We start from the raw sequence: 25,517 nt of genomic DNA on the forward strand, positions 1-25,517 counted from the left end.
ATAGCCAATAAACAATTTTGGAAATAATTTTATAGCTGCGCGAAAACTAAATAAACGTAAAGAGTAATTAAAATCAATAATTGATTTGATAAATCCATAAATATACATATACATATATCGATGCAATTAAAATACGAATGTTAAATACATCTATACAGGTGTTTAACATACACATATAGTTTTTGTTACTAATGGAAAAACTAGTGAAATTATTTACAAATTTTAGTTAATCCAAAAGAAAAAAAATACAATTTTTACTTTTTATATATACACGTGTAAAATTCTAAGACTATATTTTTAAAAGTTGTGCTTTCTCCAATTATTTCCTTATCTATTACATGATTTTTAAAATAACCACTTAATAGTATGTTGCATTAATACTTTGTTAAAGATTTCAGCAATATTCAATAGGAATGCATTTTAATAACTATAAGCAATATTTAAAATTCTCCATATACATATAAGTTATAGAATGTAAATACATTTTTTACTATATATTTTACCAAGCATTTATATTCTCGTTAATATTTTTATGTGCAACAATAAGTGAAAAGAACGAAACAATTGGTACTCGTTCATTTCATATCATGCGTTATACTCCCGTAATTTAGGTGTTTTACTGTGAAAACATGTTATGTTATTTATTGCCTAATAATTAATTTGCATGCTTTAAATTGGAAATTTAAAGTTACAGATAGTATAAATTTGTTTAGCATATACAGTAATCCCTCTCTTGATAACCGAAATCTCTAACACTATTTTTTTATCTTTGTAACTAGAGTAGGCCAACTATGAATTTCAAAAACGACTGTCTGAACTTCAGCTATTAACACTTTGACTGCTACGTCGCCTACATATGGGTGACAGAACTTTTAACAGTGGAACTAAAACAATTAATTCTCAAGTTGAAATGTTACAGAAAATAAATTTTAATAAGCTTCGTAAATTTTAATGTGGTCACAAAAATAACTACTACGACAACTTTTAAGTTATGTAGTTTACAATTGCCGAAAATCAAAGTATTGGTCTCGTAAACAATTTTAGGATTTAAAGACTGGCAGTCAACGTGTTAATGCTATTTAAACATTTTTATATTCTTCACTCTATTCTCAGCTACTTTCAAACTTTGACGATTAAAATTTGTATATTTGTCATTATTTTTTCACGATTATATTACTAATGAATCCAGCGAGATTTTCTCAACGAAAATGATTCTAAACACGAGTCTATTGATTGTTTTTAAACATCTATAAAATTAAATCTGATTTAAGTACGTAACCCTTCAAATGTTTAGGCTCATTTTTATTGGGAAAATCTCACAAATTCATTAGTAATATTTTCATAAAGATATAATTAAAAGTATACAAAATTGAATTACTAACTCGCTATTATTCTTCCTCCCACTCTCTCGACGTATTCCTTTCGCTTTCTTCGTCGAACAGTTTAGGGTTTTCCCAGTAGAACTGATTCTTTGTCACGTAACGCGGGATTACTGTAAGAGGATCCACAATTTTTACATCTGTCGATCTAAAACATTACGAATTCATTTTTAGTACATGTTATTTATGAAAACGTTTGTTTTCGAGCCAGTAAAATAATTTGCACTACTAAAGAACTGTTTTATACAAGGCAAACTTCGATAGTCTTCCATTTATTTAGAAATGCACATACAATGACTGTCACTTAAAATCGTACACATGAAAATTGTACTAATTTATTGAAACTCGTATAGAGCCATATAGTGTAATCTTTCTTTATTTGATACATAACAACAATATAAAAAAACTTTTAGTAGTACTCAGTAAAAATCGTACAGAGGAAATGAGATACAGTTTTAGAATAATATATAATAAAAATTGTTTATATTAATATTTAGTTGCGTAACTAAATGCATTTTGAACACACTGCAGTCGTAGAGAAATTGATTTTACTAAATTCGCACAAAATTCAGGTGTTATTTTCGACTATTCTTCTTGCAAAGCTTTTCTAAGGCTCTCCTTTGTAATATTGTGTAATCTTACTTTTTTGTCCAATTTGTTCCAAATATGTTTTATGATATTGATATCAGGAGATTATGGGGACGTTTGAAGAACTTTAGGGCAGTTATACAAGAGCCAACTTTATGCTACATAAAACTTGTGCTTCGGATCGTTGTTAGTGTAAAATTTAAAACCGTATAAAATTCTCATTTTTTCGGCACTCTTTTAAATTATTTTTTAATATACTCAAATACGACCACTTATCCATTATATTATCAATAAATACCACATTTCCAACACCAGATGCCTGACATGCAGCTCCAGACCATTTGAGACCCATCACCAAATTTAACTGTTGCTTTGGGATTTTTAATATCCATAGCTGTATTTGGTTTCCTCCATACAATTTTTCTTCCATCCGAACCAAACGTATTAAATTTCAATTCGTCAGTAAAAATTACATTTTTCCAAAAAGTAAACTGTTCTTTGATATACTTCTTAGCAAACTCGTACCTCTTCTTCCTATTTTGCAAACTTATGAACGGCTTCTTTCTAACAACTCTACCACGATACTTCTTTAGTCTTAATACTCTTCTAATGGTTGAGTCACTTACTTTCTTATTTAAATATTTTTCAACTACCGACGCTAATTTTGGAGCACTAATCCTCGGATCATCCTTGATTTTTCTAACAATCCATCGTTCATCTCTGATATTCAGTTTCGTATCAGACCTCTCTTTTAATTTATTCACAATACAGTCTTCTTCTTTCTTTCGTTTTAGTATACATTGAATTGAGCTTCTACTTCAATTAATAATTTTACTAATTTCATTATAACTTTTTTTGTTTTTAGTGTAATAAATAACTAATTCACGCTCTGCTACTGTAGTTTGTTGCATTTTAAGTCTTTTTTTGTTGATTTTTTGGCAAAACAACGCATATAGCAATCAGAATGCTGCTAAATCAGCTAGATTCAATCGTTGCTAAGTGTTGTTAGACAAAAAGCAATTGGGGATTCACTGGATTTCCAATGTTACCAACAGTGTACGATTACTGTAGTTTGTTGCATTTTAGGTCTTTTTTATATTTATTTTTTGGTAGAACAACGCATATAACAATCAAAATACTACTAAATCAGCTAGATTCAATCGTTGCTAAACATTATTACACAAAATACAATTGGGGATTCACCGGATTTCCAATGTTGCCAACAGTATACGATTTTTACTGACAGCGAAATTTCATACGCAACCTCAAATTTTATTTAATTTACTGAGTACTGCTAAAGGTTTTTTTGCATTGTTGTTATGTTACACTAAATGCCTCTATACAAGTTTCAACAATTTTGTACAATTTTCATGTTTTATTGAAAAAATATCGGCTGAACCGTTAGGTGTACGATTTTAAGTGACAGACACTGCAAATGGCACACGTTTGATTATTCTATTTGAAATAATAGTCTCACTATTTTAAATATTACTTTAAGTAGTTTACGAAACTGATAAATTGATAACTTGAATATGTGTTTAAAAAACATGGTCAATCCGTATTCAAAACTTCAACGTTACATTATATTCGAAAGTAATCGTGACGCGAAAATAATAAGATACATTTAACAATATGTAGAAGATTGGAAAGGTTGCTTTCGTTTCACTTAGTACTGTTATTGTCGCGTATTATCTTTCTGCAAGTATGTGCAAAATTTATTTCGTTAGGTAAATAGAAGTTATGATTTTATAGGATGTAAACATATTGCTACATAAAAATCTTACATTAAATTGTTTCAATCGTAACAATGTATAAACGTATACAAAAATTTCTAACGATAGGCGATTAGCGTGAATTTGATTTCTATGGTGTTTTCTTAAATACAATCGATGTGTCAGAGTCGGACAAATTTTATTCATGAATAATTAATGAAACATTTAAATTTACTAACTTTTTGCCTGCAACTTTATTCACTAAGATATTGGTTTAGAAACAACAGATACAAACAGAAGTTAAGCAAGAAACTAATCTGATATATTCCATTCTTTATGAATACAATTTGTCCAACTTTCTAGTGTGCTACATATTTTTTAATTCGTTCGATTAAATATGAAATTAGAGAAGTATTCCTCGAAATCATGATAGGCATTTCAGAAGTTTCTACGTAGGTTTCGTTCGCTACAAAAGCACGAAGAAGATCAAAGATTGTCGAAGCAAACATACTTGTTCCTTTCTGGAAATTATTTTCAACTAAGTTACAATTAAATTTAACATTGTTTATTCTGCATTATATCTATTTACTGCGTTTATTCAACATAATTATTGGAGATCAAATATATTTAGCACAATATCAATATCATACATAAACATATTACACAATTATACAATAAATATATATGCATGCATATATATACATATATACACACACGCACACACAATAATAGGTATTGCAAGAAACCTATAAAAATTTGTATTTAAATATAGTAAACGTAAACACCAATTTAATTTGTTTAGAAAGGTATACATTCAATCTATATACTGAATTTTAATTCAATTTAAGTAACAAATTTATGCTTTTGTATTTTAAGCTAGAAAATGGCTACCATGTGAAAGATACGTTCAAGCAGCACCTATTACATTTAAAATTCATTTAATGTATCGTAACATGATTATATTATATGTATATGCATATACATATGGCGTGAAATTTTTGATCGACAAACAAATTTTTCTAGTGATCGAAATAGTATATTGTTTTCGAATGCTTAAAACGATTACATTTTACGTGCAGTTTGCAAAAAGTATCGACTGCAACAAAGTGTAAAAAAATCTAACAAAAAAGCAAACAATTAAATGTACATATAATTTTAAAGCTGCCAAACTTTAACATTTTCTAACGTATCTCTCTCCTCGCATGCAAACGGAATACTTGTTTCATAATTATTTTAACCCCTCTTACTTATATTTATACCCCAGCTTAAATAAGTTATAATCACCTGAAATATGTAAAAATTTTATACAATACTATAATATACTATATTATATATTACATCAAACATCCTTCAAAATGTAACGAAATACGAAATATGAAAGATATTGACAATACTATTACAGAAAATCCTCAACTTAGATAATGTGTTATAAGGAGAAAAGAAAACCTAATTCGATGATTGGTCCTGACATTAAGAATAATGTGGTACTATGAGTCGAGGGAATGTGTCCGATCGAATACGATCCACAACTCCTTACAAGACTCATTTTTCTTTCTACGTACAATATATTTGGTATACATATAATCATTGTTTCGTTATGGAAATAAACGTCGAATAAAGGAAAATTTCATTTAATATGTCAATATCAAAGCTGTTTGGGTACTCAAAAATCCCCGGGATTTTCGGAGATATTTTATTGGAGCCACTACAATGCTCGAAAAAAATTATAACAAGTATAAAATGTTTTATTTCAAATTTTCGAGAATCCTCCTGAACTATTTCCCGAATATCTTCGGGAATCCCGGGCTCTTCCGTACACCTCTACTGAATATGTACAAAAACTTGTGAAATTCGAGGACTTACTGTACTTTAAACATCGAATTCGTCCATTCGTAAGCTTCAAATCTTTCTAAAACGATTTTAATGAATGTTAAAGTATACCATTGCCTTTTGAAGGACATATGTACTTGTCAAGAACGACATTCATAATGACAGTGTTGATTGGTTTCATCGTTGGCCCTGGCACTTCAATTCTATAATCACCGTAATCTATTTCTTTCAGACTAGAATTTCCAAGATGGTACATGAATTGGCTAAATTGCAAATTACAATAGGATTTTAACGTTATTCGACTAATTTATAATAGTGTGTATTTACACGTTTGCAAATATAGAATGATCGCGGGCAAAATTTTAGGGGAAGACGATTCTACGTGCCAAAATAAGATATAACTCAAGAATGACGAAAGATTTTATTCCATTCTTTTTTATTTCTCAATATATTAGTAGAAAAGAATTGCGTTTAAAATGTATTTTAATGAAACTGTAACTATATTTAACTTTGATAATCTTAATGAGTAAATTTCAAATCTCAGTGTTTAATTTTTAAGCAAAATGACTAATGATTGAACTTTCTAATATAATATGTATATACGTCGTTTACCAACATCTTAAATGAATTTTTCTATATCTTCTTTAATAAATAAATAAATAAATAAATAAGTAAATAAATAAATAAATAAATAAATAAAATGGCTTAATGTATTAATTCCGAGTTGTTCTTTCTAGTTGGCCCCTAAAATTTTGACCATTAGTAGTAAACATTCTGTATATTAAGATATATGTAGTCTGAAATAATACGATTACAATCGAAGGAAACCTTTGAATCTGCCTTTTTCGAGGCAAAGCATTAAGTATGTCTATTTCGTGAAGTAATAATATAAAAAATTAAATATCGTTTAGATTGTATTTATCTCATATATCTTTAATTCGTTTTATCGTATTTACTTAAAATTTTGTTTATTTTAAAAAAATAAAAAGATTTCAAGTATTTAACAGTTTCGTGATTATATGGAATAAAGTTATCAATATGCGATTTTAATCAGGCGAGCATCGATACATATTGTTACTCGGTTTGTTAGTAATCGTAATTAGGACAAAAATTGTTAATCATAGTTTGCTGCCTTATTTAGTCGTATTATAATATGTGACAGAACATATCACAATTATTTTATCACATAGCACCATTCCAACTTACATACGGAGGGGAAAATACATTTTGCTAATCGATTAGGAAACTTAGTTTCAAAGTATTTACTTCGATTTCATTGAGTTTTTGTAGAACTATGGTATACGCAGGTGTCTAACGATACAATAGTGAAATATTGGACATAATTGATTGATAGTTTAAAAGATATAAACAACTAAAGTGTATTTATATGTTACAAAAATTGCAATAGCGAAACAAGAAAATTTTGTGGCTTGTAAATTTTATGATCGATTCTTATTAAACCTATTTATTTTTCCGTGATAATTATTTGAATGTATAAATAATAATCAATACTTATTTTTTCAGATAACAGTTTGAAAGAGGTACTATTAGTATAGTATTGAAATTCTCTTTCCAAAGCAAAAACTAAAAAATATTTGTGCGACAAACAAGGTTTTATTATGTGTCCATCGTGCTGGAATATTTTTTGTCTTTTCTATACGTACGTTAACAATTATCCTGCATCACAAAATTGCGAAAAACAAAACTTTATTTACTATAACTAAACTACTACAATTTGTTTTCAAAATTAACAACAAAAATAAGTTCTGTCTTTTCTATTTTCATTTTAACTGCAGCTATAAGGGTACGTTAGATTCGTTATTTCAAGTGAAACAGTTGGGCAGAAAATGGGTCCTTGAAAACTACGTAACCTCAATTATTTATAACTTTAAAAATATTTTACACGTATAGCTAGGAACCTGTAAGCTATTAGTTTGCAAAAGGTCGATGAAATCCAAGTCGGTTCGAGTTCTCTCCTCGTATTATTAATTACAACTAAAGACGTTTAGCGTTTGTTTTTTTCACATTACAAAATTATGCAAGAGGAAATTAAATATATTGGCACTTGAATTATTCGATAAACTTAAGAATGATTAACCATCGTATTGTATTTGCGAGGCAGCTCTTTAACAAACAAATAAATACAAATTATATAATTTTCAATTATTTAACGACTTACGTAAGTACACTCGGAGGGAGAAAACCTAGCCATGTTAGTCAACGAAAGTCTAGAAAACAATCGTGTTCTATTTTTTATAAAAAAAAAAAAAAATATGGAAAGTCTCGAAACGGACGAACGATTTTTTTTATACAAGATCGAATGTCTTTTCTTATTTTGCCAATTAAAAACAACGAAGACAATCGTGTGACGAAAATTTGCTCGTCTGCGATGGGCTTGATCACGTGCCTTTATCAGAGAAAAAATAATCGATCTTTCGATTATTTTGTATTTCGATATTTGAGCCGTTTGCAAGTCAAGTTGATTAACTCTTTACTTGTTATATTTAAAATAAATTTCCTTAACCCCTTGCACCATTTTCACGAGTCTGACTCGTGATGAAAATTTTAAACTAAACTTGAATATCACGAGTCAGGCTCATTGTTTAATTTCATGTCAAACGTGAATAACACGAGTCTGACTCAGAGATGCCAGAAGTGCACCGAAGACACTTTCTCACACTATGCCAGATCACACGTATGTGAGCTCTTATAGTGTGAGTAATGCACCCGATGCTCAATCCGGGCTTCTTCCGAATTTCAGCGTAGTGCAAGGGGTTAATAATTAGCTCTAAGACCACTAAATGACCATGTCTTTTTAGCCTGTAAATAATAAATAATTTATTTCAAAAGCCAATTTGATTAACTATCTAATACTATTTTATGCATTTTATACAGGATGTTCGACAACCTCTGGGAAAAATTTTAATGGGGGATTCTAGAGACCAAAATAAGACGAAAATCAAGAATACCAATTTGTTGATGGAGGCTTCGTTGAAAAGTTATTAACAGTTAAATTAAAAAATTTCAAATCGTTCTGGAAAAATTATTTTCGGTTGCGGGGGTCAGTTACATCCATTTTTTGTGAATAGGCATACCCCCGAAATCTTACGCATTTTTGAAAAAAAAAATTCAGTACGGTGGAACTTTAAACGTTAATAACTTTTTAACGAAGCCTCCATCAACAAATTGGTATTCTTGATTTTCGTCGTATTTTGGCCTCTAGAATACCCCATTAAAATTTTTCCCAGAGGTGACCGAACACCCTGTATATCAATGTTTTCGAAATCGACTATATCAAATTCTATTTTGTATACACGCGAACCAACGTCAGACCAAAGTTGTTTCAAATAACGAATAAACCGATTTTATTCTCGAATAACGAATAAAAATGTCTAAACTCGTTCAGAGTTGGGCAAATTTTATTCGCGAATAAAGTTAGTTCATTCGTGAGCTAACGTAGATAGAAATTAGTTTATGAATCTGCTCTACGCAAAATGTTTATAGCTGTTTTCCTTATTCCCTACTTCCCAATCATGCTCAAGCATAGATCAATAAAATGAACAATACTGAACGAATAATAATAAATAATGAATAAACTTCGAGAATTATAATCGAATAATAAATAAAATTTCATTTGTTACTCCTTATTCGAATAACGTCTAAACTGGTACACGTGTATCTTAAATACACGTTGAAAATACATTTATTTTTTAAATGAATGTTGGAGAATACTTTTAAAATAATTACCCGTGTATCTGTATATGCCAGGTATCTGTTAACTGGTCAGCATAAAGTGGCACTGTTAATCGTAGCTTTCAGACATATCACGTGTCCTACTTCAAATAAATTAGCGTACGTTTAAGCTGAAATTGTCCCAGAAGAATATCCTCCAGCATCTAATCGTCAGTAAGTACATTCTTAAATGAGCCGCTCATTTGCCAAATCAATTAATTCCACAAAAGGAAAAGAAAAGAAATCGATAAAATAATATATATTCTTTCTTAAGGTTCGGTTCAATATTTAAATTTCTTTTATTTTAAATATAAAGTTATGTATCAATCGAGTGCTTTGATACTGAGATTTTAAAAAGCGCAACAAGTGGAGTTAATCACTTTGGCTTGTAACGACTCAAATGCTTCCACGTTGACTGATTAAGAAAACATACTTTAAATTTCATCCAATTACGTATAATCAAAAACTAATAAAAAATTATATCGTTATAGAAATAAAAGAATTCGAACGGTATAGTAAGAAATGCATCTGTCTGAAATACTTGGGCTCCACTTACAAAAATATGCATATATCAAATAATCAGGCAGTTGCGATGTAATCTAATCGCGAACCAGAGGAATACTTTTTCTTATCTACAAAACACAACGTACGGAATGTTACATTTATCAACAAGTTTAGAGAAATACTGTTACCATATTATAATAAATAAAAGAATTGCCAGCTGACTCTCCTATTTACAATAGATAGAAAAATCGAAACAATTACATTATGCGTAAAACGATAACAAAGAAAGAAACATACTGTAGAATTTATGCGTTCGAATCTCTTAATCTGTAGGGCTGTTGATCCAAGACAAAAGAGGTACAAACTGATCCAAAAAAAGGTCCATCATTTGCTGCAACAATGCTTGTTCCTCTTCCAACGCTGCAACCTGTTTTAAATAATTTTTATCAATAAATGTTTACCGCATTTAAAATAAAATTATTGTACTTGTAATATACGACTGTACCAATTAATTAGCGTTGTTATTGTGCTTACCCTCTGTAATAGTTGATTGTAGAGACCATACGGAACATAAGCAGGAGTACCAGACGTAGCTAAAGTTTGCTCGAGATGCGGAGACGTATCAGATTTTTGACTCTTATCTTTTGATTTAATTTCTTCACTTTTTGCTTTCAATTTGTTAATCAACTCCAAGGCAGACGTCGTTGTCAACCTGTATAGCAATTAAAAGCAACAATTTTAAAAAACTTGTTGAGTAAAGATATTGTTTTGAAACTGTTATCGGGATTAACACCAGATTTATGGAAACCGTTAATTTAGGAAATGAGAGGCTAACTTGAAAGGAAAAAAAAATTCAATTAAACCTACCGTGGATAACTGCGTTCTTTCTTAACTTCGGCTTTATCGACACGATCGATCGGTCCTATTTTTCGCTTTTCTAGTTGATTTAATTTCAATTCTTCTACCTAGATATCAATAATTTATCATTAAATAAATTGAACGTTTACTATTGCAAGGTCTGTACGAGCGTAAGCATATTTAATTACCCATGGCGCTTTCCTTCTTGCTTTCGCAGTCAGTCCTTCGGATTCTTCTTCGCGAAACTGTTCTAACATAGTGTCTGGATTCCAGTTTGCTAAATTATCTTCCTATCGTAAATAAATAAAAATAATCGAAATTTTGTCAAAACTCCGATACTCCAAAACTTTGTATACCCATAAAATAATTATTAGAGATATGGGTAAACCTTATATTTAGGGGAGGCAGCTCCGACGACCTTGACCTTGACATCCAAAAGTTACTCAGTTAAAAAGTTATTAGCATAGAAAAATTATATAATGGATCAATAATGAATAGACGATTACTGTGATATAATATAAGAAACAGTTGATGAGTATGTAAAATGAAAATTTAATCAGTATGTAAATGATCTAATGGACATACAGAACTCATTATTTCAAAGAAACTCTGAATGCGTTTGTCAAAATTACAAATTCTTTTAAATAAAAATTCTGCCAGGTAATTCGTATAATGATATTCATGAGTGCCATAGCGAGACATATTTGCTATCATATCCCTCCACAATCTTTCTATATTTTGTGTGTATAAATGGATGTCGGTATTAGTTAGTGTAGTTTTTAGGGAGGTCTGGGGGTCGCAGCCCCCCAGTCAGCAAAACGAATTTAATATGATACTGTTCAACTCGTGGGGGATGTTTTATATTATGCTCATGAAATTCCATATTCTTGTTTTTTGTTCCCAGTAATTGTTATATACTAATAACTTTTTAATAAAAAGCAAGAGGTAGCTATAACTTTTTGGGGGGATGCTCAAGAGTGTGACCTTCATAAACTATGTGAACATCAAGATCACATTGAGTATAGTTATACGCTGATTCTAGTGTAATACCAATAATACATTTTTATTAATAACTTTTTAATATAAAGCGAGCGACGGCTATAACCTTTTGAGGGTCATTCAGAGGGGTGACCTTGACAACATGTGTCAAGGTCAAGGTCATCGCAGCTGCCTCCCCTAAACTTAAGGTTTACCAAGATTGATAACCATTTATGACACATAAACATTTCCATAATTTGAATATAGATGTTTCTGTCTAATATTGTAGACAATATAGTTAATCACAAAAGCCGTGTGCAAAAGCTAGTTTACGAGTGAATTTAACATTTTTATTTGTTAATCGTAAACAAAAGGGTATAGCCGAATAAGGGGGTCAAATGTGCCCTTGAACCAAATTTGACATATGACCGTAGAACGGTGTATAGAATAGAAAAACAAAAATAAGTCACCAAATTAAAGGTGCTATGCGTGTTATATTCAGAAGTATCAGCAGTATTTTCAAGAGGTGGGATGGTGCAGTGAGTAAGATGCTTGACTGTGGATACGTTGCAAATTTTTTGACGCTGGTTCGCGTCCCATATAAAGCACATCTTTTTTTAATTTTATTAATTACATATTTTTTCAATTTTTAACTATATGCCAATGAAAATCTATTTAAGATATTTAAAAAATATTTTCACCTAAAATATACACAAAAACAATTATGGAGCAGTTTCTATTCCATCGTTTCTCTAGCTGTGTATTCGCTTAAATACCATACTGTTTTATTTTTTCTACGTTAAGTGAATATACGTGTTTAGTTTTAAAATCTCACTCTTATTGACTTGACATTCTGTTTACTATTTCATCACGGAGTGCAACGTTTGAATTTAAGCGTTTTCAAAATGAATTGTTAAGAAAGCATGCTATTCTAAAATATAATCCGACTATTTTTATAACGCGTAATTTTTTGTTAGATAAACCATGGAATAGAAACTGCTCCATAATTGTTTTTGTGTATATTTTAGATGAAAATATTATTTAAATATTTTAAATAGATTTTCATTGTCATATAGTTGAAAATTGAAAAAATATATAATTAATATAATAAAAAAAAGATATGCTTTAAACGGGGCACGAAACAGTGTCAAAAAGTTTGCAGCGTATCCACAGTCAAGCATTTTACTCACTGCACCATCTCACCTCTTGAAAATACAGCTGATACTTCCGAGTATAATACGCATTGCACCTTTAATTTGGTGACTTATTTTTGTTTTTCTATTTTATACACCGTTCTACTCAACATAAAATTGTTTAAACCCATAAAATATAGTTACCCATTAAAGAGAATACAAAAATTCAAAGTATAAGTTGCTTTTTCACACGAAAAATACCGGAAAATCGGTTTTTGATTTATGCCACTACGGCGCACCCTGCCAAAAAATCTAAAAAAATTCAGGGACATAACCAATGACAATACGCATTTACAGTAATTATATAAATCTAGTGTCTCGAAAGCTTCAATACGAAATCGGTATTTTTCTGCATTTTTTTGTGTCTTTAATTTTTCACGCCTAGAATTTGGAATTGAAAAATCAAAAAAAATTCCTGAACTCGTATCTCGATAACCACAATGCACCAGATTTTTTACGTAATTTTCATACTCGATTAAATACGGAAAATAGGCACAAATTCGATAATCCGAATTTTCCCTGTAACTACCCTTCCGATCAAGATAGAGGGTTGAAACTTGGCACAGAATGTTTGATTCTGATGCTCTATCAATGGATCCATTATATGTCAAATTTGGTTCAAGGGCACATTTATACCCCCTTATTCGACTATACCCTTTGCCCGACTTTACGTATTTGAACAATATTATGAATATTAACCGGTTTCGTGGTGGATGTGGTGGTGTTGGCTGGTCCAGTGGCATGATGTCGTAAGCGTCGCGAAGAAGGTGGGCGCCGACGGGGTGCTTTAGCTCGAGATGCTGTTAAATGTGAAAGTGGTGCTCCTCCTCGTTCCACACCGTCCAATTCTTCGCCCAAAGCTGTATTATTGCTTCCATTGTCACTGTTGGGTTCAACGTCGCGTACAAGGCGTTTTAAATTCGATATGATTAAATGCGTTCCTATCGATACTCTTTCCCCATTACTTCCTCCTACACCTGGAGAAGTGGATGTTATCGAAGAAGGTACAGTCGTTGATATGGTCACCTTAGTTGATTCTACATTTAAGAAAATCATGACCTTACAATCCATTTCCAGACCTCACACAATTTTTTGAACTGTATTGTAGAAATAAGTTAATACCTGTGTTTACAGATTGTACATCCAAACTTCTTCTAATATACGGTTTTTTATTCTTCTTTACCCGATCGGAATGTTCTGTAAGCGATTTCACATATGATTCATGTCTCTGTTCGTGATCCTGATGATCCGTTACAGAATTTATCATTTCGACAAAATTATCAGGAAACCAACCCACTTGGCCCTTCAATTCTCCTATACACCAACCCTAAAAATTACTCGACGTTTACTTCACATGGATAATTCCTTTTGGAGTTAGTACATAGTTATACGATTATGTTTTTCTGTACCTCGTCAGGAGCATCTCTCGAATAAAGGGTTATTATATCTCCTTCGCTTAACGTTAATTCATCTTCATTGGCAGCTTCGTAAGAGGAAATTACTTTGCACAATTCTTTTTTCTCTTGATCTTTGTGCGTTTCGGATTCTTCGTAAAGCGGAGATACAAAGTTGGAGGGGAATACTCCAACTCTGTCTTTGAGTCTACCTTTCCACCATCCATTTTCGGCCTCGCCCCAAAATTCTATTGTATCTTGAGGTATTAATTTTAATTCGTCATTTTTACAAGGCTCGTAACTAAAAAGCACTTTACAAAATCGTTTTCTCGAGCCTCCATTCTTCAAAGGAACTTCTTCCGAAGCCACTTTGCATCCTCCGTTTCCTGCACTTCCACCCGACAAAGGCTCTAATACCTAAATTAATGTTACTTAATAGATTTCCATATGGATTACAAGGATTCTGTCTCTACATTACACCGTTTGTACCACATTATCATTCCTTTTGTTCTTACTTTACTTTATCTGATTAACCCTGTCTAATTATATAAAATTATTTCTCCCAAAAATGCATCGACACCCATATACCACTACGCATCCAATCTTCGCGTTCATATATATCAATTAATGTTATTTTTTAAACCTTATCTCAATAACTAATTTTTTCTTCAGTGTTCAATAGTGCCCTATTTCTTTTCAGGTAAATCAAACATATAGCAACAATTTTGCTCCTACGCTTTCCCTTTAATTTATTTAAAACTCACTTCAAATAAACTATTACCATTTTTATATAGTATTAAACAATGGTGCTGAGAATAAACAAACATAGTCTGACACTACTATTGGCTTTGACAACTTTGAAATTTGTAACCTGTTCTCATAAGCGTGGAATAATCTGCATAGATATTAAAATAATTTTAAAATACCTAGGGGAATGAAATTAACAGAATTCGTAAAAGGTCTTAATAAGTTTAAAACCTTTGTACTAAAAGCCTTATGAATATATTTTTATTTCACAAAACATAAATTAGCGTACAATTGCCAAAAACGAGTGATTCAAAGCAGTTTTTAACACAAGCGTTAAACAAAAGTTCAACGAAACATAAATTCTATAGGAATCAGAGAAAATACCTTGACGAAATTGTTGGGAAACAAGCCACGTTTGTCTCTTATGGTACCTTCCCACCAACCGCCAAGAGTAACTTTAATATCGGTGATAATGTCTCGTTTCTTCAAAGTAAGCTCGTCAGGTTCCTGAGCTTCGTAGTTGTGCAGCACGACTGCCTCCATTTTCTCTATTCTGAAGCTCAAATTTTTCAATGCATAAGCCTCAGAACTTTTAATCTGCAAGAAGTATACACTCGTTTAAATTAGAGGCACAAAAACGAGTAACAGAAACGATTCTTCCACGTTGAAGACTCTTTCTTCGAGCACAAGCCACGTGTAGAAACTAATTATCACAGGAATTATACGACACCTTTGATCGTTTTCCTTAGAGCGAGTTCTTGTTTTTGACGGACAAATTGATCTCCGTGAAAAAACAGACCGAACACAAAACGTAGCATACGCGTGTGCAAAAGTCATTTGTCCCTCATGGATCCTCCGCCTTTCACACCACTGCACCAACTTATTACGTTCATTTTATCGAAAATATAGAAAAGATATGGTTCGATCGGATCACTGGAATTTTAGGCGTATCCCGCGTTCAGTTAACAGCTCGGTCTATCTGTCATCGCGGCCATCTTGGATACCGAAGTCGACAACTCAAACGAACTTCGAGATTCGAGAATCGAGATGCAATTTTGCGTAAGAAACGCGCATGCTAACTAGGGATAGCGTGCAAAATCACTAACAGTGATTTATCACAGTAAGCACAAAATCACGATCACGCTCGTGATTAAACTCCATTCATGACCGTGACCAGAAAGATGGCGTTTTAGTAGCGGTTTACGTTAACTGTGATCGTTAGTGTTCCGCTAACTCTCCTCAGTGGAAATTCAAAGAATTACAAATGCGTCAAATTTAAATAGTATAGTAATATAGTCCAAGCAATGAAAAAGCTTGCTTAATTGTATATTTTGTACATTTCAAATGTCAAATTGTTTCAGTCGATTATTTAAATAAATTATAAGAAGTATTGCTTAGGTATGAAACACTCGCTTTAAAAATAAGAAAAAGTATAAAATTATCTGTAATGGAAATTTTTATGTTCATTTATATGAAAACATACATATTATACATTTATATACGTTTTTATACATTAATATGACATTTTGTACATATTTATATTATAAAGAAATAAGTTAGAATTTCAAATTACAAAGAAGTTAGTTTTGCGTATACATTACTTTGTTGAAAAATTTCACAAACATTTATGAAACGAATGTTGAAACAATCAGAAATAAAACTTATACTTACATCTATTTATCACTTTTAATTTTTCCTTTTCTTTCTCCTAATAAGAAAATTAATCTAAGGACATAATTTGTGAAAAGTGAAAAGAACGCTTCCCATCAATCAAAAGCGATCACAAAGAATCACGAATCATTGTGAAAAATCATTATGATTGGGAATGAACGTGATCGAATCACGAGTGATTCAAAAGTAGCAATTCACGCCATTTCTAAAACTGCTACTAGAACGCCATCTTTCGGATCTCGGTCGTGAATGGAGTTTAATCATGAACGTGATCGTGATTTTGTCATCACTGTTAGCACAGCCGACTCTAGTAATTACTAGCCGTGCTGAAAGTAAAATGGCAACACCGCGGGAGTCCGGCTTCGATATACCTAGCCCAACCTATCGTAACAGCCTCCCAGCCTCCCACTACCCACCGGCCTCTGGGCTACATAGGCTCCATCTACCGGCCTTCCCGTCTCCCGCCTATCTTTCAAATGTTTCAAATATTAATGTACTGAAGTCCATTAAATGTGAGCAACGGAGCAATAATCCAGGTGTTTCATTTATTTATATTAACTCTACAGATCCTGATTTTGGTGTGTAGCACACTTATTTAATATAATCTATAGCATTTTTGGACATTTTGTTTTATATACACTTTTTTTATAAATTTCACATATTCATTAATAATGCCACGGCGTTGCTGTGTTCCCAATTGCAAGGGAAATTATGACAGTACCTTAAAAGATAATAATTACAATTCTATATTTTTATTCCCCAAAGATGAGGAATTGCGGGAGAAATGGAGGGTTGCTATTCCTCGTAAGAATTGGACACCATCAAAATATTCTGCCGTCTGTAGTTTGCATTTTGCAGAAACTGATATTGAAAGGTACCACGGTATTCTATCGCCCAATGGTGTACTGGAGAATGTTTTGTTGAGATGTCCAAGGCTTATAAGGAATGTAGTACCCTCCATTTTACAACCGAAAAATTAGAAAAACGATTTGGAAATTATAGACTTTTATCTGGTTGTAATTATCATGTGTCATATAACGAAATAATTCATGCAGAAAAAAAAATTAGATTAAAACATATATTTACAAAATCGGCAAATTCGTTTTCTCTTACTGAAATCAAAAATAAATTTCGAATTTGTGATGACAATAATAACGATCTTCATGATCTTCCCACTGATGTGACTTGTTTCTCAGGAATCTTCGATACCGAATACTTGTCCGATTGTGTTGTAGATGATTCCATTAAAATTTATATTTCTGGTTATGGGTCCCATTCTGTTGCTAAAAAATTAAATTGCAATATATGTCGTTTATTAGTGTGAAAATATCTAGCTTTTGCTGGGTTGGTATGAATGATGAGTGGGTATGATTGGTGAGAAGGAAAAAAAGGTGTGCGCGATCGGGAAAAAAGAGAAGAAGCGTTTTTGGAAGCGAGGTGCGATGTACAAAATTACAATAAAGAAATCCAACAAAGGTTATGGGCCCAGTACCCACGTGGCGTCAGGAAAGGAAAAGTAAGATTATATCGTTATCGTAAAAATACACGAAAGCAAAAATGTTACAAACAACTACTAAATATTTGCCACTGTTCGATGGAGAACATTTCTCAAACTGGAAATTTAGGGTGCTGGCAATATTGGAAGAAAGAGGGGTAAGAAAAGTCGTGGAAGATCCTGATCCCACAGGTGCCACTTACACTAAAGATGATAGTGTAGCTAAAGCCATCATAATACAGTGCATAACTGATAAGCACTTAGAATATGTGAAAGACAAAGAACATGCAAGTGATATGATAAACGCATTACAGAATGTCTTTGAAAGGAAAAGTGTATTCACTAAAATATACATAAAAAAGAAGTTATTATCATTAAAGCTAAAAGAAAATGAAAAATTGGAACAACATTTCATTAAATTCGACTCATTGATAAGAGATCTCGAATCAGCCTCAGGAAGAAAAATTGAGGAAGATGACAAAGTGTGTCATTTGCTAATAACGGTACCAGCCAGTTACGACAATGTAGTCACCGCTATTGAAACGATGACGACAAGTGTTACTTTGGATTTCGTGAAGACTAGACTGCTAAAATATGAACTGAAAAGGGAAGATGTATCTGCAACAGTCGTGGAAAAAGAAACAAGTTTCCTGGTATGTTTCGGGTGTGGAAAAAAGGATCACAAAAGCTATGAGTGTCCCAACAAACACAGAGAAAACAAGTATGAAAGCAGAGGAGGAAAAACGCGTTTCAGTCAAAGAGGCAAACCAAGTCACGCAAAGATGGTTTCACATAATGATAATATAACGTTTCTAGCAATGAATGAAAATAATATATGTTTGGAAACAAAGTGCGAAGAAAAAACAGTGACATTTGTCATCGACTCGGGTGCCACTGAGCATCTAGTAAATGATGAATTAGAGAAAAGTATGAAATCCGTGGAAATGATTTCTCAAGAAATCTTAATAAGAACAGCAAATGATGATATATTAAAAGCAAAGAAAAAAGGAAAACTGTTGCTATTATATAAAGGAAAAAGAATATGCTTAGAAGCTCTTATCGTAAAAAATTTAAGTCACAATCTGCTGTCAGTGAACCAATTGACAAAACGAGGCTTCACCATCACCTTCGATGAAGACATAACAAAAATAAAAGGTAAGAACGTGAGTTTGGTTACAAAGAAGGAAGGGAAAATATACACAATGACGTTCAAAATAAGAAATGAGAGGAACGTAGCATATGGAGCGGAGAACGATTCATCATTATGGCATAGAAGAATGGGTCACCTGAATAGAAAAGGAATGAAGATAATGGAATTACCAGTGGATGAGAATGATTGTGAAACATGCACAGAGGGTAAGTTCACAAGAGTGCCATTTATGAGTTGTCAATATCCTCGATCACGCAGGACTGGTGAATTGCTCCACACTGACCTTTGTGGACCAATAAATCCACCAACCATCAATGGTGAGAGATACTTTCAGACAATTATCGACGATTATACTCACTTCACAACAGTGTACTTGTTAAAATGCAAAGATGAAGCAGTTAATAATATAAAAAACTATGTACGAAGAATCAAAGCACAATTTGGAAACAAAGTGTACAAAATACGCTGTGATAATGGAAAAGAGTTCCTAAATGTAGAATTAAAAAATTTCTGTAATCTTAAAGGAATAAGGATACAAAGTACCATCCCTTACACACCACAACAGAATGGGGTAAGCGAGAGGATGAACAGAACGTTACTGGACAAAGCCAGAGCAATGATGTCAGGAAATGATCTACCGAGGAATCTATGGGGAGAAGCAACAAGGACAGCTGCATTTCTGTTGAACAGATCTCCTACAAGTGCTCTCAAAGAAGACATACCAGCCAAAAGATGGTATGGTCATGTGAATTTAGGAAAAATAAGAGTATTCGGATGCAAAACATGGTCATACATATTACCAAAAACAGGAAAATTTGAAAACAGAGCAGTAGAAGGAAGAATGGTAGGATATTGCGATAATGGATATAGAGTGTGGGTCCCATCGACGGACAAGATTATCTCAGTGAGAGACGTAAAGTTTGATGAAAGGAAAAATCAACTGAAAAAAGAAACAATAAGAATAGATGAAGAAATACAGCAAGAAGAAAAGAAAAATGAACAACTGGGAGAAGAGAATAAACCAGATGAAGAAAAAGAAAACATCACTGAAGAAGAAGAGAATGAAGAAGAGAAGAATGAAGAATTACCACAGAATACAAACAGAACAAGAAGAGCTAGGAAAGCACCTAGTCACTTAAAAGACTATCAGGTGTATATGAGTTACTGTTTATTGGCCAACGCCGATCCCAAAACTTACAATGAAGCAGTACAACAAGAAGAATGGAAAATAGCAATAGACAAAGAGCTAGAAGCTCACAAAAAGCTGGGAACTTGGGAAAAAACAATGCTGCCCAAAGGAGTTCAAGCTATTGATACAAAGTGGATATTCAGAACCAAAGAACAAGGTATCAAAAAGGCAAGGTTGGTCGCTAAAGGATACCAACTACATGAAGAGGAGTCTATGTACGCACCGGTAGCTAGACTCTCGACAGTGAGGATGCTGTTTTCGATCGCTCTACAAAATGGCTGGAAAATAAATCAAATGGATATACCAACAGCATTTCTAAATGGACGACTTCAATCGGAGGTATATATCAAACCACCTCAAGGTTTAAACGAAGAGAAAGGAACGGTGCTCAAACTTAAAAGAGCATTGTACGGTCTCAAAGAAGCACCAAAATGCTGGAACAAGACGTTTAATGACTTTGCCATTAAACACGGATTCAACAGATCCAAAAGTGACTTCTGTCTGTACACAAAAGGCAGAACAATAATGTTGGTATATGTAGACGACATATTGATAACGGGAACAGCAATCAATCAGATAATACAGCCATTGAAATTAGAATTTCACACAGAAGATTTGGGAGAAATCAAAAATTTTCTCGGAATGCAAATATTTAGAGATGAAAATACAATCAAGATCTCTCAAGAAACTCTAATCAACAAAATGTTGACAAACTTCGGAATGGAGCAATGCAAGGAGGCCTCAACTCCTATGGAAGCAAACTTTCGAGCAGAAGGGAACGAATGCGCAGAAAATGTACCTTACCGAGAGTTAATAGGAGGTCTAATGTACATTTCAATGGGTTCAAGGCCTGATATTACATTTGCAGTGTCATATCTGAGCAGGTTTCTTGACAAACCGAGTCAAACTACATGGAATGCTGCAAAGAGAATACTCAGATATCTGAAAGGAACGAAGAATAAATGCTTAAGGTATGTAAAAACTAACTCATACAGTCTAGTTGCCTTTTCAGACTCCGACTGGGGAGGAGATATAATAGACAGAAAAAGTACAACAGGAGGGGCAATTTTCTTCAATAACCATTTGATACATTGGATATCAAGAAAGCAGCAAAGCGTTGCCCTGTCATCGACAGAAGCCGAATATGTTGCTGCTGCTCTAATATCTGCCGAGCTAATATCATTAAAAGGAATTGCTGTAGAGATGTGCAAAAAGGAAATAGATGCAACACTGCTTGTCGACAATCAAGGAGCGATCAATATTGCAAGGAACTACGAAAACAGCAAGCGGAGCAAGCACATAGATATTAAGTATCATTATATCAAGGATCTAGTTAATAGGGGTTTCATAATTTTAGATTATATAGAGATGTAGCGACCGGTCGTGCGCACATGGGAAAGTTTCTCTCGTGCAAACGGCCCACGTAATTTACGACTCTCGTTCGTCGAAGCTGTTTTTGAGGAAGATATTTTCCAGACTCGCGTATCGAATGCGTTTAGTAAATTCTTTTCCTAAGTCCCTCAACAGCAAATAGAGACCGTCGTAAATTAGGGATTTCCAGAGGACACTCGACGCGTACCCATCGGAGTTTCGCCAAGTGGGCCCAGCGCGGGTGGTCCGAAGGAAATCTTGCAGTGAGGACGCAACGTCGTCCCCCTCAATCACCACGCCGTTTCGAAAACAAGCACGCCGTGGGCGTAAGAAATAGGCGGTGATTTGGGAAAAATAAACGGCCCTGATTGGAAAGGCCCAACGCGTGGGGTTAACCAATCAGGGTTGTTTAACAATTTTGCCAGTGCAACCGAGGGGTCGACATGGAGACGAGCGAAGAAGAACGACACTTGGTTTTGCGCGCTCTAACCGAAAACATCGAAAAATAAAGAAAGATTTGTCACCCCACAAGAAGTGTAGTTCCTACAACAACCTACGACGTGATTTAGAGTAGGAAGTGACAATCGTTTTTTTATTTTTTACTAGTTTTTGTGTATTTTATTTTTGACTTTTAACCTGCGAAAGACAATGCAGTCGGCCGGAAATGGACCAAGTGCCGCGGTTCGGGGTAGTGCCGCGAGTCTGGGCAGCGTCGCGACGCCCGAAATAGAGCGCGTCGGCATAAAAGTGCCGCCGTTTTGGCCGGAGCAGCCCGAAATCTGGTTTTGCCAGGTGGAGGGCCAGTTTGTGTTGAGTGGCATCACAACGGACTCTACGAAATTTTATTATGTTATGTCCCACCTTGACCCCAAGTACGCGGTGGAGGTCAAGGACGTGCTAGAGTTTCCGCCAGCGACCGATAAGTATGAGACCCTGAAAAGGGAGTTGATTCAACGGCTGTCTTCGTCGCAGACACAGCGAATACGACAGCTGCTGGAAAAAGAAGACATGGGGGACCGGACACCGTCCCAGTTCCTGCGACACATGCAGGGGCTGGCAGGGAAAACAGTATCGGAGGATTTCCTGCGGACGCTGTGGGCCAGCCGATTACCGCCGATGACGAGGGCCATCGTCAGCGCACAGGCCGACCTGCCGCTAGGGAAACTGGCGGAAATAGCCGACCAGATTCACGAGGGGACGAACCAGCCCCAGATAGCCGCCGTAGCAGCAGCCCATGGAGCTGTGGTCGGCCGCGATCGCGGAATTGCGGGTCGCGAGTGTCCGCGCCCGACGCCAGTACGCCCGCGCGCGCCGTCGTTTACGACCGGACGATGGCGTGGCGCGAGCGAGGGCAGATGACCTGTATGAGGCATACCGGATGGCGCGGGTTGCTCTGCAGGTCGCCATCAAACGGGCCAAGGCCCAGGCATGGAAGGATCTCCTCCAGACAATCGATGACGATCCTTGGGGGCGCCCGTACAGGGTGGTGCTGAAGAAGCTCCGCCCGTGGGCGCCCCCCGTCACCGAGGGTCTTGACCCCCGGCTGCTGGAGGACGTGGTCAATACTCTTTTCCCAATTCGGGTGAGGGGACCACGTCCTCCGGCGGAGGCGGCAGTCCCAAGGGAGTGGGCGGCCGAACTGGGGGTCACTCAGGGGGAGCTGGCCGCGGCCATCAGACGGCTCGGGGCGCGTAACACGGCCCCGGGTCCGGATGGTGTGCCCGGCCGGGTTTGGGTCTTGACCCAGGGCGTCCTTGGGGCTGACCTCAGGCGGTTGTTCGACCGATGCCTGAGGGACGGGCGATTCCCCCCCAGTTGGAAGGTGGCGAGGATGGTCCTCCTCCGGAAGGAGGGTCGGCCCGCGGAGTCTCCCTCCGCATACCGGCCCATCTGTCTCCTCGACGAGGTGGGCAAGCTCTTCGAGCGGGTGATTGCTGCCCGCCTCGTCGAGCACCTGGCGCGGGGTGCCCCCGGCCTGGCCGACTGCCAGTACGGTTTCCGGGAGGGTCGATCGACCATCGACGCGATAGGTCGTGTCAGGGCCCTCTCGGAGTCGGCCGTCTCCCGGGGAGGGGTGGCTTTGGCAATATCCTTGGATATTGCCAACGCCTTTAACACCCTGCCCTGGGAGGAGATAAGGAGGGGGCTCGAATATCATCGGGTCCCCCCTTGTCTCGGGGCGGTCATCGGGGATTATCTCCGCGGCAGGTGGATCGAGTATCCGAGCCGGGATGGGCATATGCGGAGGGAGGTGTACTGCGGTGTTCCGCAGGGGTCGGTCCTCGGGCCACTCCTGTGGAACATCGCGTACGACGCAGTGTTGCGGGCCGACCTCCCCGACGGCGTCAGCGCCGTGTGTTATGCAGATGACACACTGGTGCTGGCCGTCGGGGCGCACTGGGGGAGGGCCAAGCGTCTCGCGGAGGAGGGGGCGCAACGCGTCGTCGACCGGATCAGAGGGATGGGGATGACGGTGGCGGTCCATAAGACCGAGGTGATAGCGTTCCATTCACCTCGGCAGGATCCGCCACCCCCTCTGATCCGCGTGGGTGAGGCTAATATCGAGGTGAAGCCCCAGATGAGGTATCTGGGGCTGATCCTCGATAGCCACTGGCGCTTCGAGGAGCATTTCCGCTGCCTGGTCCCCCGGCTGGAGAGGATGGTCGGGGCTTTGGGCCGGATTCTGCCCAACCTGGGGGGCCCGGCGGGCCGAGTTCGCCGCCTCTATGTGGCAATGGTTCAGTCGGTGGTCCTATACGGGGCCCCCGTCTGGGCGGACGACCTGGCGGCCTCCCGGCGCGGCATGACTATGCTGCGTCGGGTGCAGAGGCGGATGGCTCTAAGGGTCGTCCGCGGGTACCGGACCGTGTCACATGAGGCGGCGACGGTTCTTGCGGGGATGCCGCCCATGGATCTCCTCGCGCGGTCGCACGCGATGATGTATCGTCACCGCGTCGACCGTCGCGCGGGGGTGGGGGCGGTCCCGGGTGTGCAGGAACCTGCTTGGGGCGAGTTGAAGCGCCAGGCCCGGCAGTCCGTGGTGCACGCGTGGCAAGAGCGGTTGGCTCTGCCTACCGCGGGGCACCGGACAGTCGGGGCTGTTCGGCCACTCCTATGTGAGTGGCTGGACAGAGGCCATGGAAGCCTCACTTACAGGATGGCACAGGTGTTCTCGGGGCATGGCAGCTTCGGGAGATACCTGTGCCGGATAGGGAAGGAGCCGACGGCGCGTTGCTGCCATTGTGACGCTGAGCAGGACACGGCGGAACATACCCTCGAGGTATGCGCTGCATGGGAGGGTGAACGCCGTGTCCTGATCGGCGTCATCGGGCGGGATGTCTCGCTGCCGGGCATGGTGCGCGCCATGCTCGGCAGCGAGGAGAAGTGGAGGGCCGTGGCCTCCTTCTGCGAAATCGTAATGTTGCAGAAGGAGACCGCGGGAAGGGAGCGCGAGCGTCAGCGGCGTGCTGAGGCTCGCGCTCGTTTGGTGGCGAGAGAGCGTCGCCTGGGCGTCAGGCGACGCGGGCGGCCCCCTCGGCGTGGCGCATGACCCAGGCTGGGAGGGGGGTCCTGATAGGAGCCCCCTCCCGCCAGGCGGCGTAGGGTCGGACCGGATGGGGTGGCAGTGCCTCCTGTCCGGGTCCGGCGCACGGAGCGGCACCCTCGGTGGCCTGGTGCGGCCATGAGCTGCCGGCCTCCGAGGGGTAGAAAACGGGGGTCGCGGCG

At 36.9% G+C, this 25,517-nt stretch overlaps 1 protein-coding gene across 1 annotated transcript; it reads right to left on the reverse strand.

Annotated features, from left to right (window-relative positions):
- Positions 1 to 8,690: 8,690 nt before the first annotated feature.
- On the reverse strand, positions 8,691 to 15,917 carry LOC122402995 (SH3 domain-containing kinase-binding protein 1-like). The gene is made up of 9 exons (XM_043406252.1): positions 15,646 to 15,917; positions 15,300 to 15,512; positions 14,184 to 14,585; positions 13,897 to 14,101; positions 13,474 to 13,811; positions 10,792 to 10,893; positions 10,613 to 10,710; positions 10,280 to 10,457; positions 8,691 to 10,172 (listed from the first exon to the last, which is right to left on the reverse strand). Exons 2-9 carry the CDS (start codon positions 15,456 to 15,458, stop codon positions 10,068 to 10,070), a joined length of 1,587 nt encoding a protein of 528 aa, XP_043262187.1. The 5' UTR covers positions 15,459 to 15,512; positions 15,646 to 15,917; the 3' UTR covers positions 8,691 to 10,067.
- Between the last annotated feature and the right edge of the window lie 9,600 nt (positions 15,918 to 25,517).

Source organism: Colletes gigas, unplaced genomic scaffold, assembly GCF_013123115.1.
Source record: "Colletes gigas isolate AHSC1104 unplaced genomic scaffold, ASM1312311v1 Colletes_gigas_Sc00043, whole genome shotgun sequence".
NCBI lineage: Eukaryota > Metazoa > Arthropoda > Insecta > Hymenoptera > Colletidae > Colletes > Colletes gigas.